At 45.3% G+C, this 17,087-nt stretch overlaps 1 protein-coding gene across 4 annotated transcripts in view; it reads right to left on the bottom strand.

The window, feature by feature from the left end:
• Nucleotides 1–16,145, bottom strand: part of Fbxw4 (F-box and WD repeat domain containing 4) — a 90,334-nt gene extending 74,189 nt beyond the window's left edge. For 2 of the 4 annotated variants that reach the window (XM_050144857.1, XM_050144861.1), the window contains exon 1: nt 15,365–16,145. In XM_050144857.1, the coding sequence (XP_050000814.1) occupies nt 15,365–16,095 (731 nt within the window). In that variant the 5' untranslated portion in view covers nt 16,096–16,145. The remainder of the gene's footprint in view (nt 1–15,364) is intronic. The other 2 variants (XM_050144849.1, XM_050144840.1) reach the window with 2 other exon arrangements.
• Nucleotides 16,146–17,087: the final 942 nt, after the last annotated feature.

Raw genomic sequence — 17,087 nt, 5'->3', positions numbered from 1 at the left:
CAAAGGTCCTGAGTTCGATTCCCAGCAACCACATGGTGGCTCACAACCATCTATAATGAGGTCTGGTGCCCTCTTCTGGCCTTCAGTCATACACACAGAAAGAATATTGTATACATAATAAATAAATAAATATTTTAAAAAAAAAAAGGAAATTGAAGTAGACATGATAACATAAGCTTGTGACCTCAACACTCAAAAGGATGAGGCAGAAGGATTTGTTGTGAGTTCAAAGCTAGCCTGGATCACATAGTGAGTTCCAGGTCAGTCTCAGCTATAAGCAAGATCTTGTCTCATCCCATCTCAAAAAAAAAAAAAAGTCAAAAACAAAACAAAAAAGGGTAAATTTAAGATAGTTCAGGTAGAAGAAAATGAAATATATACACTCCAAAGAAAAGTAGAAACAAAATATATGATTTATGAAGTGTGTAAGTTGATTCTATTGATTTTGAAATGCTAACAGAGGTGGGAAAAGAAATTCAAAGGTAAACAAAAGTCAGGGGATGAACACTATAAATACAAATTCCATCTCTACAACTTGTAGGGAGCTGATGCAAATCTATCGAAACAACACCCGTCTCTAGTATCCAGCCATCCATGTCCAACAGAGCCTGTGAGCAGTCACGTGGGATTCCCACAAAGAAACACTGAAAAAACATTTCTGAGTACTCGTTTACAGAACTGTATCTTCAAACAGTTATTAAATACCACCTCACTTCTACTAGGTGAGAAAGCCTGACAAGGCTTTGACTTCATAAACACTGGGTTTGGTTATGCACTGCTGGTACTGGGTTCTGATCTCAAATTTCCACTATCAGCACTGTATTACAAACAATTAACTCAAATGAAAACTACATCTTACAATGTATGAGCTGGAAACAGCCCAGATGTTTGCCTGTGGGAGGGACAAGCACACTAAGGCAATGGGATAGACACGAACAGCACGGGAGAGGACAGTGTGAGGCCCACAACCATGGAGACAGCTGTTGCACAGTAAACAACAGTTACTGTAGGACTAAGTAAAAACTACCATGGAAGCCTAAGCTTTATGGATAACAAATAAGATGATGTATATTAAGAGTGCCTTAGGATAGGAACAAGTTTGTTTTGTTTTGGTTTTTCTTTCGTTGGGGGATTATATCAAGACAGGGCTTCTCTGTAGCTTTGGAGCCTGTCCTGGAACTCCCTTTGTAGACCAGGCTGGCCTGGAACTCACAGAGATCCACCTGCCTTTGCCTTCCAAATTCTGGGATTAATGGTGGCACACCGCCACCGCCTGGCATATCTCTGTGTTTTTAAAATTCAGTCCTATATATTCATGACTTTACAGATCAAAATAATTAATTTATGCAAATAAGACCAGAGCTTGAAATGGACTAGACATCTTCATGCCTGCCCAAGCCATCTTTTCAGATGTGTGTCCATTAGACTCTTGAAATCAAAACTTTTGTCTGCAGGCTTTTAATGATGAGTGGTATATATGAGTGCTGGGATTAAAGCATGCGCCACCACACCCAACAGTGAACAAGGTTTTTGATACAGCACATAGTAATGTGTCTTCCTACCTTTAACTAAACAGGTTAAATAAAGTTCTGTGGGGCACAGAAAGCAGACTCAGAGAACTGGAATCGCCAAGGTGTGGACTATGTAACTCCAGGTGCCTTTCCGTCTCCTTCTACACCTATGAAATGAGGGTAATAGTCCACACAGCCAGAGATGGCTCAAGTAAGAGTGCCTGCCACACAAGCCTGATGGCCTGAGTTTGATCCTCAGCACCCACAATAGGAGAGCACCAAAAGTCCTCTGACCTTCACAAGTGCACAGTGGCACATGCTTCTGGATTTACACACATATCACATACATATACACATAATCTAACAATAATAAAACAACTTAAATATAATTTATACAAGTCTGATATTTTATTTGTTTTTTTTTGTTTGTTTTTCGAGACAGGGTTTCTCTGCAAGTCAGATATTTTAATGATGACACCTAAAACTAATTTCTAAAGTGATCATATATCATCACAGAAATATATTGCAAACACAAATATATCTACTAGCTAATCCCGGGTATCAGGGATGTCACCACTAAATCTAAAATAATAATTCTTTTTCTCCTAATCAATTTAGTTATAACTTTTAAAAGTTATTCCTGTAATACAAACATTTTATCTTTTAGGCTGAAGGCTATTAGGTGGGCATGGATCTTTTACTGGATTTTCCTACCAGGTGGATGTGGTCCCTATTTCATATCACTAGAAAGCAGCCTGTACCACAGGGAGAGAAGAACTGAGAACAGGAAAAGAGCTGACCCAGAACTGAAAAAGCACACGCTGCTATGCCAACACTTCCCTGCAGGTGCCCCTCCCTCCGCACGCCAGAGACTGGGAAGACAGTGGGTAGTTAGACCTCTCCTCCTAAACTAGGTCTAAGTTAACAAGCTAAAGGTGTCATATTCTCGATCCCAGAGGAAGATGTGGAGAAGGAAGGTATCCGCACAGTTCCTGAATTAGGAGAAGGGTATTTCTCTCATCCTCCTGGTCACTTAACAGTAACTTGGTGACTGAAACTTTCCTAGGGAGTCTGAGACTTCCCTGAGGAGTCTCAGCAACTAGAACCTTCCAAAGTTGAACTTTAGAAACTGCAGCTAAGCAGGAGAGGATGCAGGAATCTTCTTTTAAAGTCAACACCATAACCAAACACTCAGCTGTGGTTCCTCAAATCAGCTTCAGCTTTTCAAAGAGCAGGCCATGTGGCTTGACTTGAAAAAAATTAACTTTGTTACAAAATGACTTAAGGGCTTTCCCATCTCCCTTCACCAATCCTATGAGAATACCCTAGACGGTAGCCACATTGTATCTAAATTTTTATTGGCCTCAATACCTGAAAAAAATCAGCTACGCTCCAAGTTTTTCTCTGATGCCTGTTATCCTCCACTCAGAGAAGGCAGAACCAGGCAGAAGGAAAGTGCCCTTGAGGACAGAGGCTGGTGTGCCTTGGAAACCAATAAAGGCCTCGCCCTCACCCTTGAAATGGCCACAGGCTAACCATTTCCCCAGATGCTGATATAAAGTGAGGGTGCTCCCCTCAAAGAACTCGATAAATAAATCTCCCCAAGACTGTTAATGCAAGGAAAATTCTCTAACGTGGCCCAGGGCCTGGCTGAACTGCCATTTTTCCCAGCCCTCCTTCCCTTGCCTCAGGCTCATCTCTCCCCTTGTTTCCTTTCCCTTCCAGCTCAGCTTTCAGGCACTTAGTCACCATTAGAGTCTGACTGCATTCCTGGGTGCATGAACTATTTTAAACAAAAACAATACAACATGCACCCACGTAAGCTACCTGCCCCTCAAAACCTTACCAAGTGAGTCCAGAGGGGCAGAAATGATCCAGGACATCATCTAGAAAGACCTTTTTCAATTCCCCTTTCCAATCTCACACCCCAAATCAAAGGCAAATAAACAAACCTGCTCTGAAGAACAATGGCTGGAGGGGGGGGTGTGTGCATGTGCATCCGTGCCTGTGTGTCTGTATGTGTGAGTGTACTATCTCCAGGATCAGAAAACTCACAGAACATTAATCCCTTTCTTCCCCAACCCATCTTGCACTGCCTACTGAAGTGACAGGCAAGACTGCTTGCCCTTTGGAACTTAGGAAGAGGGGCAAGTGCGCAACAAGGCCACCATGGGCCCTGAGCCAGTGAGAGAGGCACAGTGTATGGAGTCTGAGGGCTTGGGTTTTGCCTTAGCACCACCTCTTCTTTCCTTTGATTTCTCCCTCTCCGGAGAGCAGACCTTCCCAGATTGCCCATGCCCACCAGTTCTACCCATTCTAAGAGCCAAGCAGCTCAGCGAGAAACTTGTAATCTTCCTCTGGTCTTGCACCTGACAACACGTGGCCATAATTAAGGTTCTGAAAAGCTCAATGAAATTTTTTTAAATCGTGTTAAATTTACTTCACCTAGAATCTAGGGTCACCTTGATAAGACTTCACACAGGACAGTATGGCACTGACAAGAACGCCCCATATCTTCCTCCAGAGGCTCCCTAATGCCAACCCCCTTCTTCCATCTCACACCCATGTTCCACGCTATATGACTGCAGCAAGCTGCTCTTCCACACTTAACCCTGTACCTGACACCATGGTTTCTTAAACCGTGGGCTGCAACCCATGGTGCAAATCAATGTGGGAGTCATGAAAAATTTCAAATCAGTAAAAGGTGAAACAAAAATGAATCCAAAACCAAATGCATAATGAACCAGAAGTAGTTCTGACAGTTCATTCATGCTGCATTGACTTCACTGCCGCCTTGGTCTGAAACACAACACGTGCTCTCTGGACTGCACGGCCCTTCATGCCACCCACTGCTGCTGAAGCCTCTTGGCTCAAACGAAAGACTACTAGATGTTATGAATTGCAGTATTTTTGCTGTATATACAAAGCTTTCTGCTCTTACAGAAACATAATAGTTTAATTATGGAAAACAAAAAATATTTTTCTCCCACCATTCCTCAGTATGTGTCTTTGGATTGCACTGTTAGAATGCTGAACTTTGAAATCTGCTATTTGAGGTGCCAACTTCTTGTGTATGTGTGGTTTTTCAAGACAAGGTTTTTCTGTGTAGCTTTGGCTGTCCTGGAACTCATTATGTAGACCAGGCTGGCCTCAAACTCAGGCCACTTCTATCACTTCTATCTATTCTCAGATCTGCCTACTTCTATCTCCTGAATGCTGGGATTAAAGGCATGCACCATGACTGCCTGGCAAAGTTTCACGTAAAAAAAAATTATTAAACTGGCATTGGGAGATGATGGCTCAGTTGGCAAAGTTCTGACACAAGCATGAGGACCTGAGTTTGGATCCCCAGGCCCATATAAAAGGGTTGGTGTTAAATATCCACAATGTCAGCCCAAGAATGAAGATTACCTGCTGTGCATGCTCAAAACCCACATAAAACCCTGGCACTGGCTGGGCAGAGACAAGTAGATCCCAAGGGCTCAAGGACAGCCAGTCCAGCCCTATCAGTAGGTTCAGTGAAAGACCCTCTCTCAAAAACAAGGGGAAGAGGGATAAGACACCCAATGTCAACCTCTGGCCTCCATATGCACACACAAATACTCCCACATGCTCACATACATATCTACATACCCACAAAAATGCACTCACACACATATATAGACATTCATCCACATGAATACACATTCAATCATTAGGTGAACTTTAGCTTGGGATTATGGTAGAATTCCCAACAATTTCTAAAATGGCCCTAACCATCCTTTTGCCATTTTGTATTAGAAACTGATGCAGAAGAGGGATCTTGGCTTGACATTCAGATACCAGAGCATCAGTCAGCCTGGAAAACACTAAGACACTGGACATGCTGCAGCATCAAATACTCAGCCACCACCTGATTCCTTCTGCAAAATCCATCTCATTATATATTTCATCTTTAATAAATGATAAAGTCATATATTACAAAGAACTGTTTCAGAGTACATTTCATTATGACTTATTATCAGTGAACTTTTTATTTGCATACCTAAATATTTTACAAACTTTTATACCCAGGGTTATATATTATCAGGCAAAAGGAGATCATGAGTAGAAAAAAAAAACTTAAGAAGCTCCACCCTACCTGTATCACCAGCACCAACAGTACCAGCCTATCTCTGTCTTTGGCAATGCTTGCTTCTCTTCAAGAGACTAGTCAAATTCATCACCACCCTCCTCACCAAGCTGGGTAGGTAGACCAAGCTAGCCCTGAACTCACAGAGATCCACCTGCTTCTCCTTACACACATACACACACACACACCGGCTAAAATTGAATTTGTGCACCACAGAGAGTCCATCTTGCCTTTTCAGCTCTCACTGGCCTGGGGCTCACTGAGTAGGTCAGTCTGGCTGAGCTCAGAGATTGGCGTGACTCTTCCCCCACAGCCTAAGTGAAGAAAGGAGGAAGGGAAGGAGGAAAGAATCTTTTTTTAATTTAAAGAGTTTTCAAAAATATATTCTCCCTTTGGCAAGTCTCACTGTTCCAACACTACCCAGAGGTTCAGATGTCCTTCCTGGGCCAGGGAGACAGCAGCAGTTGAGAGCACTTGTTCTTTTTTTCCTTTCATTCCTTTTTTTTTTTTTTTTTTTTTTTTTTTTTTTTTGACAGGGTTCTGTGTAGCCCTAGCTGTCCTGGAACTCACTCTGTAGACCAGGCTGGCCTCAAACTCAGAGCTCCACCTGCCTCTGCCTTCCGAGTGTTGGGATTAAACACATGTGTCACTACTGCCGGGACAAGAAGACACAGGTTCAGTTCCCAGCACCCACATGGTGACTCACAACTGTCTATAACTCCAGTTGCAGGGGATCTGACACCCTCTTCTGCTCTCTGCAGGCACCAGGCATGCACACAGTGCACATACATGCAAGCAAAATCATTCTTACAAGCCAGGCGATGGTGGCGCACGCCTTTAATCCCAGCACGCGGGAGGCAGAGGCAGGCGGATCTCTGTGAGTTCGAGGCCAGCCTGGTCTACAAGAGCTAGTTCCAGGACAGGAATCAAAAAGCCATGGAGAAACCCTGTCTCGAAAAATCCAAAAAAAAAAAAAAAAATTCTTACACATAAAGAATAAATCTAAAAAAAATTTAAGCTCTTCCTAGCAAGACATACGTAACATGCACATCTTTAAGCACTCAACATAAGACCTGGCAGTGGTGGCACACACCTTTAATCCCAGCACTCGGGAGACAGAGGTAGGCGGATCTCTGTGAGTTTGAGGCCAGCCTGGTCTACAGAGTATGTATGTTCCAGGACAATCAGGGCTACACAGAGAAACCCTGTCTTGGAAAAAAGAAAAAAAAAAAAGGAAGGAAGGGAGGGAGGGAAGGAGGGAGGGAGGAGGGAGGGAGAGAGGGGGGGAAGAAGGGATAAAGTAGGAGGGAGGGAGGAAGGAAGGAAGGAAGGAAGGAAGGAAGGAAGGAAGGAAGGAAGGAAGGAAATAAGGACTCAATGTTAAGTATCCAAATTCTAGGCTAAGTCCCAGCCATCCACAGCAGTTTCAGGAGCAGTGAGCCTCCCCACCCTTCACTGTGAGCTTCAGGTGCCAGCCATGCTTAGGCGGTCTCTCCTGTCCCTGGCCAGGCTCTGTAACTTGCAAGGCACCTGTCCAGGATGTGTTCAGCAAAATGTTAACAAATAATAAGCAGGAAAAATGTTTTATGATCAAAATATTTGACAATGAAGGATAAAACAAAATTAAACAGTTCCCTCTATGACAGAACTTCTCAGTGCCTTTAATTTGTCCGTGGGCACTGCGGTCCCAGAGGGGTGTGGCGCAAGGCATTTCCCACATCAATTGACTACTGAATGAGTTCTCCACTGAAAAGGCTGGTCTGGCACTTTCTGAGAAGAAACAACAGTAAAAGAAGCTGCTATTGGTGTGCATGTGTATGGACAAGTCTCCCCGAGTCATGAATTACGCGCAGGCTGACTTAGTTACACTCTGCTCTCTTGTCTCCTTCTCCCTGGACTCCCCATCTGAAACGTGAGGAATAATTACACCACTCTGCTTCCCAGGGTTACTTTTTATTGTTTTTAATCTTAAAGCTGTGTTCCATATTAATCACTCGAAGTACCGAGACTGTAAAATCCCTAGTGTCCCGCTAGCCTGGACAAAGGGATGGAGAGCGTGAACCGTACACCACGAGCCAGTCCTCACATCTCCAGTCTCTGGGCTGCTATGATGAAAGCCAAAATGTAGGCACAATAAGGATGAGTGGACAGCTCTCCCGACAGCACCCTGGGCAGGGAGCCCTGTCTTGAGCACACATCACCCATGTCTGAATCTTGATGTATCTTTAGAAAGTCAGTATAGACTTTATAAAGGAAATGCAAAGAAACAGGAGGTCAAAGCTAGAACTATGAGAAAGAAAAAGTACTGAAAACTATTTCCTTTTTCTAAAGAAAGGAACTCATTAAGTTTGTGAACAGGGGAAATATACTGTACCTTTCAGTAAAACTGCTCTCCAGGAAAAGTATCTCAACATATTTACTATAAAACAATTTAATTTCCCTGTCCCATCACCTGCCACCCTATCCCCACCCCACCCCCAAACCCCACAGATTGTGGATTTCCTCTCATTCTTGGCAGAGTTACCAGAAGAAACATAATACCCCCTTCGGAGCGCTCCCAACAGCTGCTGGAACAAGAAGGGGGAGTTAGGGATAGCCCTCCAGAGCTGCCTCTAAAAACGACTCTTCCCTTTCCAAACTGGGGGCCAATGAGCGTGACTTCTCTTTCTCTGCCCCCTACAGCAAAGGAGAGGGCTGGCAAAGTGGCTCAGCGAATAAGGACACTTGCCACCAACCCGACAACCGGAGTCCAATCCTCGCAACACTCCTGATGGAAGGAGAAAACCAATCCCCAGAGGTTGTCCTCTGAATTCCACACATGCCCATAGCATGCATACCCACACACGCATACACAAATAAGTAAGGAAAGGAACCACAAAGGTAACAGTGTTTCCTTCCTGAGACTCCCACCTCCAACTCATTGGCTCTCTATTCGGCTTAAAGCCGAAGCTGGAGGGCAACTCTCCTTCTTCCCCAACCTGCATTTCCCCAAGCAGCCACCTACTACTTGGCAGTTCCAGTATTTCTTATGCTTATTTAATCCAAAAAAATTTTAAATTACATTGCGGGGGCTGGGGAAGAGAGGGAAGAGAGGATGTGTGTGGCTGCACACGTGCCATGGTACACATGTAGAGGTCGGAGAACAACTTGTGTGAGGTGGGCCTCCTGCCATGTGGGTTCCAGAGACTCAAACTCAGGCCATCAGCCTTGGCAGCAAGCCTCTTTACCCACTGTACCATCTCATGTACCCCACCCCATCAATTCTCTCTATATATATATATTTATTTAGACTTTTTGAGACAAAATCTCTGACTGTCCTGGAACTCACCACGTAGACCAGGCTGGCCTCAAACTCACAAAGAAAGATCTACCTGCCTTTGTCTCCCAAATGCTGGGATTAAAGACATGTACCACCATGCCCGGCAAATCCACCAGTTTCTGTTGCATTTCTTATCAAACCTCAATTGAATAGACTTCCAATATTACTATCTGTCCCCAGTCCATATATCAGACACCAGTTCCCTTCAGGTCGTGAGATTTAAAAAGCAAAAATCTAGGGCTGAATTCAGCAGAGCCCCTCTTCGCTTGCGTCACCACACACTGATGCCCTTCAGACTCTATCAGGAAAAGCAACAGAGAGCCATTCCGTGAGGCCTTCAGCATTTCAGCTGAGACCACCAACAAAGTTCATAGATGTCAATTGGGGGCAATGGCAATATCTCGCTTCACCATAGAGAAGCTGACCACAACCTCCACCATCGTTCCCCAAAGGTGATGGCTGGGGCTGAGTGAAGACCGTGAAAACTGCACGGGAGTTGAGGGAGAAAATATAACGTAAGGAATGATTTGGAATAAGGGGTGGGAGAGGGTGGAGGGATGAACTAGCTGACCCCAAATGTCTTTTCCATCTCTAACTCCTATGATTCTTTGACCTCCAATTTTGTGCTGTGAACAAGGAATGGAAAGTCAACAGACATGGTAATGTTTTGAAAGAGCCTGGCAGTCTGCTCTTGTCATTTAATGGCCTTTACATGTATTTTTTAAGGTGTCTCCAAGCCCTGTCTTCATTTCACAGTTGTCACCTTTCTCAGCAATTTGAGCTCATGTCAAATACCAAAAAAGAAGAGAAAAGAAAGAATGCGCAGGCAATTAATTGTAGGCTAAAGAGGGGCAGGCAGAGGGCCCATTGGGTGGCCCATTCTTCCAGGGAGGGCGATGCGGACAGTCTGAAGAAAATGAAGAACTGACTCAGAGCTGAGACGAGGCAGCCAACCCTCCAACAAGGGGTCAATTCTTTTTCCAGATAGTCTCATTCTCAGTTTAGATGAGTGTTCCCAGGAGCTAGGACTCATATGTACATTAACTGGTATGACCGACCACCTTGCTTCTGTGGAGCTCCACCTAAAGCCCATGGACCTGAACAAGACTACAGAACAAGAAGGCTGCCTCAAAAATGAACCAAGTCTGTCTTGCTCCAACCTCATCTGATAGCATACACCAGAGAATTTTCTGAACAATTTCTGTAGATAGGGGTAGGAAAGTCAGATTTTCCTCTGAAACTCATAATCCATTTTTCCCTTTATTCCTTCTCATGTTAATTTTCAAATCTTCCTAGAACCTGGCCTCAAAGAAAGTCAACCTGAATTTCTCTTTGTTCCATGGTTAGGAGACAGGACTAATCCAATGCCAAGGTCACCTCAGAGTTAAGGGTATAATGTCATACAAAGGAGATTCTTCCCTATGTCAAGAATTCAAAAATAATTATTTAAAAACCTGTATGCTTCCTCAGTAATCTTTGAGAAGCTCAACCCAAACTTGACTTGGGTGAAGGATCTAGATCTCTAAATGCACTCACACTGCAGCCGGTGAAGTCTGCTTTCTTTGTGACTCTGCCCTGAGAGTTAGAGACGGCCCTATGGTGGAATTCAGGGACTACCTCAGCCCTGCAGCCTTGAAGGAGGCCTCCTCTGAAGACAGGCCTTGCACCAGACCATTTCCTGCTTCTGCAGGTGCATTTACTGTGAACATGTAAACTGAACCCTCCTTTTATTAACTCAGAAACCATCAATAAATAAATAAGGCCTGGGGCTGGAGAGATGGCTCAGTGGTTAAGAGCACATACAGCTCTTAAAGAGGACCTGGCTTTAGTCTCAGCACCCTCTGGCACCAGGGATCCAGTTCTCTGACCTCCCCAGGCAACTACATGCATGTGCACACACCCATACATACCATATTTTAAAATAAAATAATTTTTTCAAAAGGCCTTTCCAAACAACTAAGATAACAACATATCCCTCCAGGAAACCTCTGAGCAGCTAAGGAGAGGTGACTCCTCACAGGTAAGGCAGAAAGGGCAAGAAGAAAGTCGAGGACAATTTCGAGTTGCTAATTGTCTCCTAAAAATCAGAGTTTAGGCCTTACAGTCAGCAATGCCCTCTCCATTCAGTTAGGGAAGGAAACTTCATGCTTTCTCTTCCTGGGGGGAGGGGGCTCTTAGGTGCAATCATTTTAAAACAAACAAACACACTCTGCTTATCTGCGTCTATCTCCCCACTCTGGACGGTGATCCTCACTGAAATAGATATCCTCAGCCCCCAGCCTCAAAGAGCTCCAAGGCTGCAGGACTGTCAAAGGAATGAGTCTGCATGCCAGGGCAAACACCTCAGAGGCTCTCCTCCTGACACTCCTATTGTTAATTCCAGGCAAATCTATCCCGGGCTAATGGAAGAGCACCCACGGAACTGCCCATGGGAAATTCCCATTTGAAAATATGAAACACTGAAATAAAGAAGGGGTCAAGTAAGCTTTCTCAAACATAGAAATTGAAGTATCATCTAAACAGGTCTCTGTGCAGATTTCCCCTTCCTTTGCTCCCACTAATTACCCATATCTGAATTTACACAGTACCTCTGCTCCTCCCCCATCATGTGCTTCTTGCACACAGCAGGCATCATATATGACAGACCTGGTGGAGTCTACTGCTGTGTTCTTACACACTGAATTGGTTGAGTGCCCACCCCATTCTTTATTCAAAAATCTCTGTATAAAACACTGCCTATATTTTTACGATTATAACCAAGATATTTCTATTTCCCTAGGCTTCATAAAGCTTTCAAATAAAACTAATTTGAAATCAGATGACTAATTCAAACTACTTTCTGTTTCCTAAAAAAACGGGGGTGGGGGAAGTCCCACTTAGAATACTTCTTAGTGTTGACTGGGCAAGAGGCCTAAAGGGAAGCAAATTATTTGTTTGTGGTTTTTAAGTGGCTCAAATGCCTTCAAGCACAAGAATAAGACCATTAACAAATGACAAGGAACCCAAGCAGTTCATCTTACTCAACAAAGCTATGATCAGTTAGGAAGAGCTAAACGGAACAGGGCTTGCCCTGGGCCGGAAGGTCAGTAAACCTTAGCAGTTAGTGTTTCTGAAAATCAGAAGGCCCTTAAGCAGCAAGTGCAGTCCCTAAGCCACGGGTTGTGCTGTCATGTTTGTGAAAACATTCAGGACAGATGAGAGAACCTGGATGTTATCTGTGTGTTTGTGTGTGTGTTTCCTATCATTAGGCAGCACTTCCAAATCAAACCATGCCCACTTCTGACATCTGCAGCATAAAGGGAAAGGCAAGCAATTGAAAAAGTTCTTTTACAACAACTTAGGGAAGGTTTTCTAGTACTGAACACAATCATGGCTGGTTAGGACCCATTTTACTGAACAATGTTATTCCTAGTCTTTAAGGAGCTAAAACTCAGAGCCAGAGAGACCATATGCCTTCTGAGAAAGTCAAGTTTTGTGCGGCGCTTACAGATGTACTTCTTATCCAGTCCGCAGTCAATCAGTCCAAAGCATGACTACCAACAGCCGACATTATGCAGGGAACGATCATCTGCACTTGGGGAGCAGGCACCCTGACCTTTCAGCGAATTGGGGTACATGCCTTATCTATTCAGGGATGACAACTACCTCTCAGTGGTTTATTAAGTCTCTGCAGCTGTCCAGAAACAGGTCACCCTGGTAAATGCTCTCCACCTGCTAGAACAGGCATCATTTCTCCTCTCAACCCAAAAACCAGAGCAGTGACCCTGCTCTTTATCAAGTGCCACAGCAAAACAACCTCTCTGGAAGGACAATGCTTCATGCTAGGACACACACACACAAAATTAAAATGAACATACCCAATATAGTAAGGCCATAATAAATATCATTTTGCAGACCCTAAACACTTTTTACTGTAAGTTCATTTTCATTTTGTTATCGTTCTCAGTCTCTCTTAGAACATCAGAAAAGAAAACAAAAATAAACAGACTCATTCACTCCCCAGAGTAAGAGAAAGCCAAACTTTGCTTTGGTTGGCTGTAATGCTGGTCATTTTGGACAACTTCTATCATAGGTCAATATTCCTTCAACGAGTTACTCTGTCAGAGTACATAATATATATATGAAAGAAAATGTCTTTCTGAAATCCTGAAATATACACAATGAACACATGCCAATAAAAAGAGAGAAAAACACATTAAAATATTTACAAGTAAACTTTACTACAGATTACCGGAGATTGAAATATATACAATTCTGATTCTTTTCTCTTTGGTTTAAAAAGGTTATTCAGATAAAAAGTGGGGGATGAAATACTCATGTTTACAGACTGTACACACACCTAAAATCCCAAGAAACCATCATCATCAACAAATCGTACCAGAATAGCTGAGTACCAGACAATCAGATGAAATTTTATGAATGTGTAATACTACACTAGAGGGCATGGAGAAAAAAGAGTGCATCTACAATAAACACAGAAACAAATCAGTAAGAAATTATAAGTAAATGTTAGAATTATAGTGAGAAGCACAGAATGTTTGAAAAGGCATAGGAGGTTTTGGTCATGAACTGAGCAGAAGTGGAACAGTGACCCTGACACTTCACCCAGCAAGGATCACAGAACCCTAGCAGATATTACACTCTTTCACAGAGCAGCATATTTAAAATGTTATAGAAATGGGAAGATAACACCAGTAGATAAAAAGGGAGAGTTCAGATACAAACTGAATATACAAACATGTGTATATGTGTGTGTGTTCACACTTAACATACAGCCCTGTAAGCCTCTCTCCCTCCCAAAGAGAAAGAGAAGCTTAAGAAAAGGTATAGCAATTTCGAGCTCTTTAGAGAAAAATACAGTAAGAGAATTTCTCTCCTTGTACCAAAACAAGTGTTACTGATGAAAATGCCATTTAAAAAAAAAATCAAGTTATAAGCAAATCAGTTGGCAATTAAGTTTGTCAGGTCTGTGAAAGAATTAGAAATTTATCAGGTTAAGGGGAAGGAGAAAAAAATTACAAGACTGTCAGATTCTAATGAAGTATAAAAACTAATAAAAACAACAGAATAAAAAATCAACTGGAAAACATATCTCTATCAAAGATGATAGACGAGAGTCAAATATTTATGACCCAGAAAAAATTCCAAATTTATAACAAAAACACCAAGAGCCCAGTAACAAACAGTAGGAAGAGACGACTGCCACAGGTGAAACAGACACGTGGCAAAATAGTTACCCTGGCCAGTGATGAGAGAGAGAGACACAATGGCGCGGCTTTGGCCCACTCTCACTCGCCCGCAAAAGCAGCAACGGTTTGTTTTTGTTTAAATTCTCACATCAAATGTGCTCACTCATTCTTTGCTGGTATACTGCGACTTGGTCCAATACCTCTGCATATCAAAACCTTTGTCCAATAATGCCTAGCTGGAGATTTTTATTCTAAGGAACTAATTGGAGACACGTGACATACCTCAAAACCCATTACATTATTCACTTAGCCCTCCTGGGAGGGTGGGTAAGGGAGCAAGTGCAGGTTGGGCAATTAAGGGGGTGTGCATCTGAAAAACATTTAAAATGAAAATAGTTGTGTAGAGATGATGACTTCTCATGCTTAAAAAAGAACTTTTGTTATTCTCCCGTATTACAACTGAGCAAGGGCGGGCTGCAATCTGAAAGATTTTATCCTCACGAGTTCTGTGACCCTGTTCTCCCCTTCCTGTTCAACAACCTAATGTTTCGGGATGTTTTGCATTCACGGGTCTCAGACATGACCCCAACTTCAGTATCTTGAATACAGCCTATACCAAATCCAACTTGTTGCCTCAAGCAGACATCTTTTGCGGGTCCCTCTGCCTGAATCAAGTCCTAAAATATGCTGACAATGGGACTAAAAGCTCTTTTTTTACAGGCTCTGGAGCCTTTTCTGTATATTTGACTATCAGAGCCCTGAAGCCTAACAACCTCTGAGAGAGAGGACAGGATAAAAGGCCACAGAAACACGTTGAAAGACCACCTAGTGGGCCTGGGTCCTGGAACCAGCAGGCGACGTCCTTCAAGGGCCTGAAGCACAAGACGCAGACCAACCTAGTTGTTCTGGGCTGATGAACCCAGAGTCAAAAATTTAGGAAAAGCCACAACTCACGAGGGCTCAAGAGTATTTTAGGCTGGCTGATTGTGAGTAGCCGCCCACAGGGGAGGGCGCTGAGGGATGCTCTCCCGAAACTTCCTCGGGTTGGGGGGTTGACACCGGGATTCCCCGAGGGTGCTGGGGAGGGATCTGGGGCACAGGGAGTGGGGGTGAATCTGGGTTTCGGTTTTCCGGGTGCCACACGGCCCCGAGCCGACTAGGCCTCGGCGCCCCGCCCTTTCCCAGGACGCTGGCCGGCCCGGAGCGGGGAACGGGCGGGCGAGCGGGCGCTTACAGGTCGGTGCCGAGCCGCGTGAAGCCGGAGTTGAGCGAGGCCCGGGCTATCCGGCGCCAGAGCAGGTCGCAGCTGGTGAAGCGCCGCAGCCAGCGGCACACCTGAGCCAGGCGGCCGAGGGCCCGCATGTCGAGGTAGGAGCAGATGAGCAGCAGCAGCTCCTCCGGCAGGCGCCAGAACGCGGGCCCCGCGGCCGGACGACAGGACGGCTCCGCAGCCGCCGCCGTCGCCTCCTCGTCGCCGGCCGCCGCCATGGCCGTCCGGGTCCCCGGGATGCCGCCCCACGCCTGACACCCACGCTCCCGTGCTCTCTCCAGGCTGCCGTCCTCCCGCCGCTCGGCCCCGAGCCTCCGTTCCTCCTCCTTCCCTGGGCCTGCGCTCCCCTCATCCCGCTTCCCGGAGCTTCTCGGTCCTTCCTCCACGCCTGCGCCCTCCTCTCCTTCCTGCCCCGGGCCCGCCTCAGCCCCCGGCCCCGCTGTCTTCCTCGCCGGCTGCAGGCCCGGCTTCCCTTCCGCCCCGCTTCCTCTTCCGCCGTGCCCGGTGCCCGCTTTCCCCTTCCTCTTTCCTCGCTTTCCCCGTGCGACCCTCGCCTCCCCGCCCTCGCTTTCCCTGGGCCCGCGGTTCCCGGGGGAACCCGAGCGGCCCTGGCTGCCCATGAGCGGCCGCAGGGCCGGCTCGACGCGCAGCGGAGCCGAAGACGCCGCTGCCTCCTCGAGAGGAGGCGACACCATGTCTGACCGGGTCACATGGGGCGGCGCGGGCCCAGGCCCCCGCCCCTCACGCCTGCATTTCGGGGTGCGAACCCCAACTCGGGAGCTGACATTCCCGTCTTCTGGAGCACCAGGAACATCTAGTTGAAGCACATGTCTTCAAGACTAACGAGGAACCAAGCTTGGTGGCTTGTCTGTAATCCCTGAGGCTAAGGCAGGAGGATGGCCATGAGTTCAAGGCCCACCTGGCCTACAGAGAAAGATCCTGTCCAAATTTAAAAAAAAAAAGGGGGGGGTTATTGACAAGTTTACAGAAAGTCCCCATCCTAGGCCACAAGAGGCACCTGTGGCTTCAGGAACCATCTAGGTGGAACCTCTGCCCTCAACAGGCACTTGCTTGGCCTTTTGGTTCTGGGAGCATTCCTCATCCCAAGGTGATGCCTTCCTTCCACAAGCCATAAACCAGATTCTCATAAAACTGCAACCCAAAAGTTGGAACATTCCTCACTTGATATGAACCAGTGTACCAGTAATAAGTAAGACAATACCTGGGGAGGGAAAAGCAACTGACTAGATCCTGAGTCCACAGCTCCCAAGCCAAGCAGCGCATCAGACCATAGCTGACCTAGGGCTCTTCAGCAGTCATTACATAGGGCAAGTTGATTCTCCAAGATTACCTCCACTGGGTTCACCTGAACCAATCTTAAACTTTCCAAAGGATAGACCCGTGCTATCCAACATGGTCTGAGTTGGTCTACTTTAATCACAGGTGACATCTGTGTGTGTGAAAGGCAGTTTCTCCAGATTCAAGTGTGCTATAAGAAAAAGCCAAACACACAGCTGCTTTTGAAAAGCTAGACGAGAAAGGGAATGAAATACCGGGCTGGAGAGATGGCTCAATGGTTAAGAGAGCTGGCTGCTCTTTCAGAAGTTCAGAGTTTTATTCCCAGCAACCACATGGTGGCTCACAACCATCTGTAATGAGATCTGGTACTCTTTTCTGATCTGACCTG

This window comes from Alexandromys fortis, unplaced genomic scaffold, assembly GCF_014885135.2.
Source record: "Alexandromys fortis isolate MF-2015 unplaced genomic scaffold, M_Fortis_MF-2015_v1.1 scaffold_16, whole genome shotgun sequence".
Taxonomy (NCBI): domain Eukaryota; kingdom Metazoa; phylum Chordata; class Mammalia; order Rodentia; family Cricetidae; genus Alexandromys; species Alexandromys fortis.
This window is presented reverse-complemented; position numbering and strand designations above follow the sequence as displayed.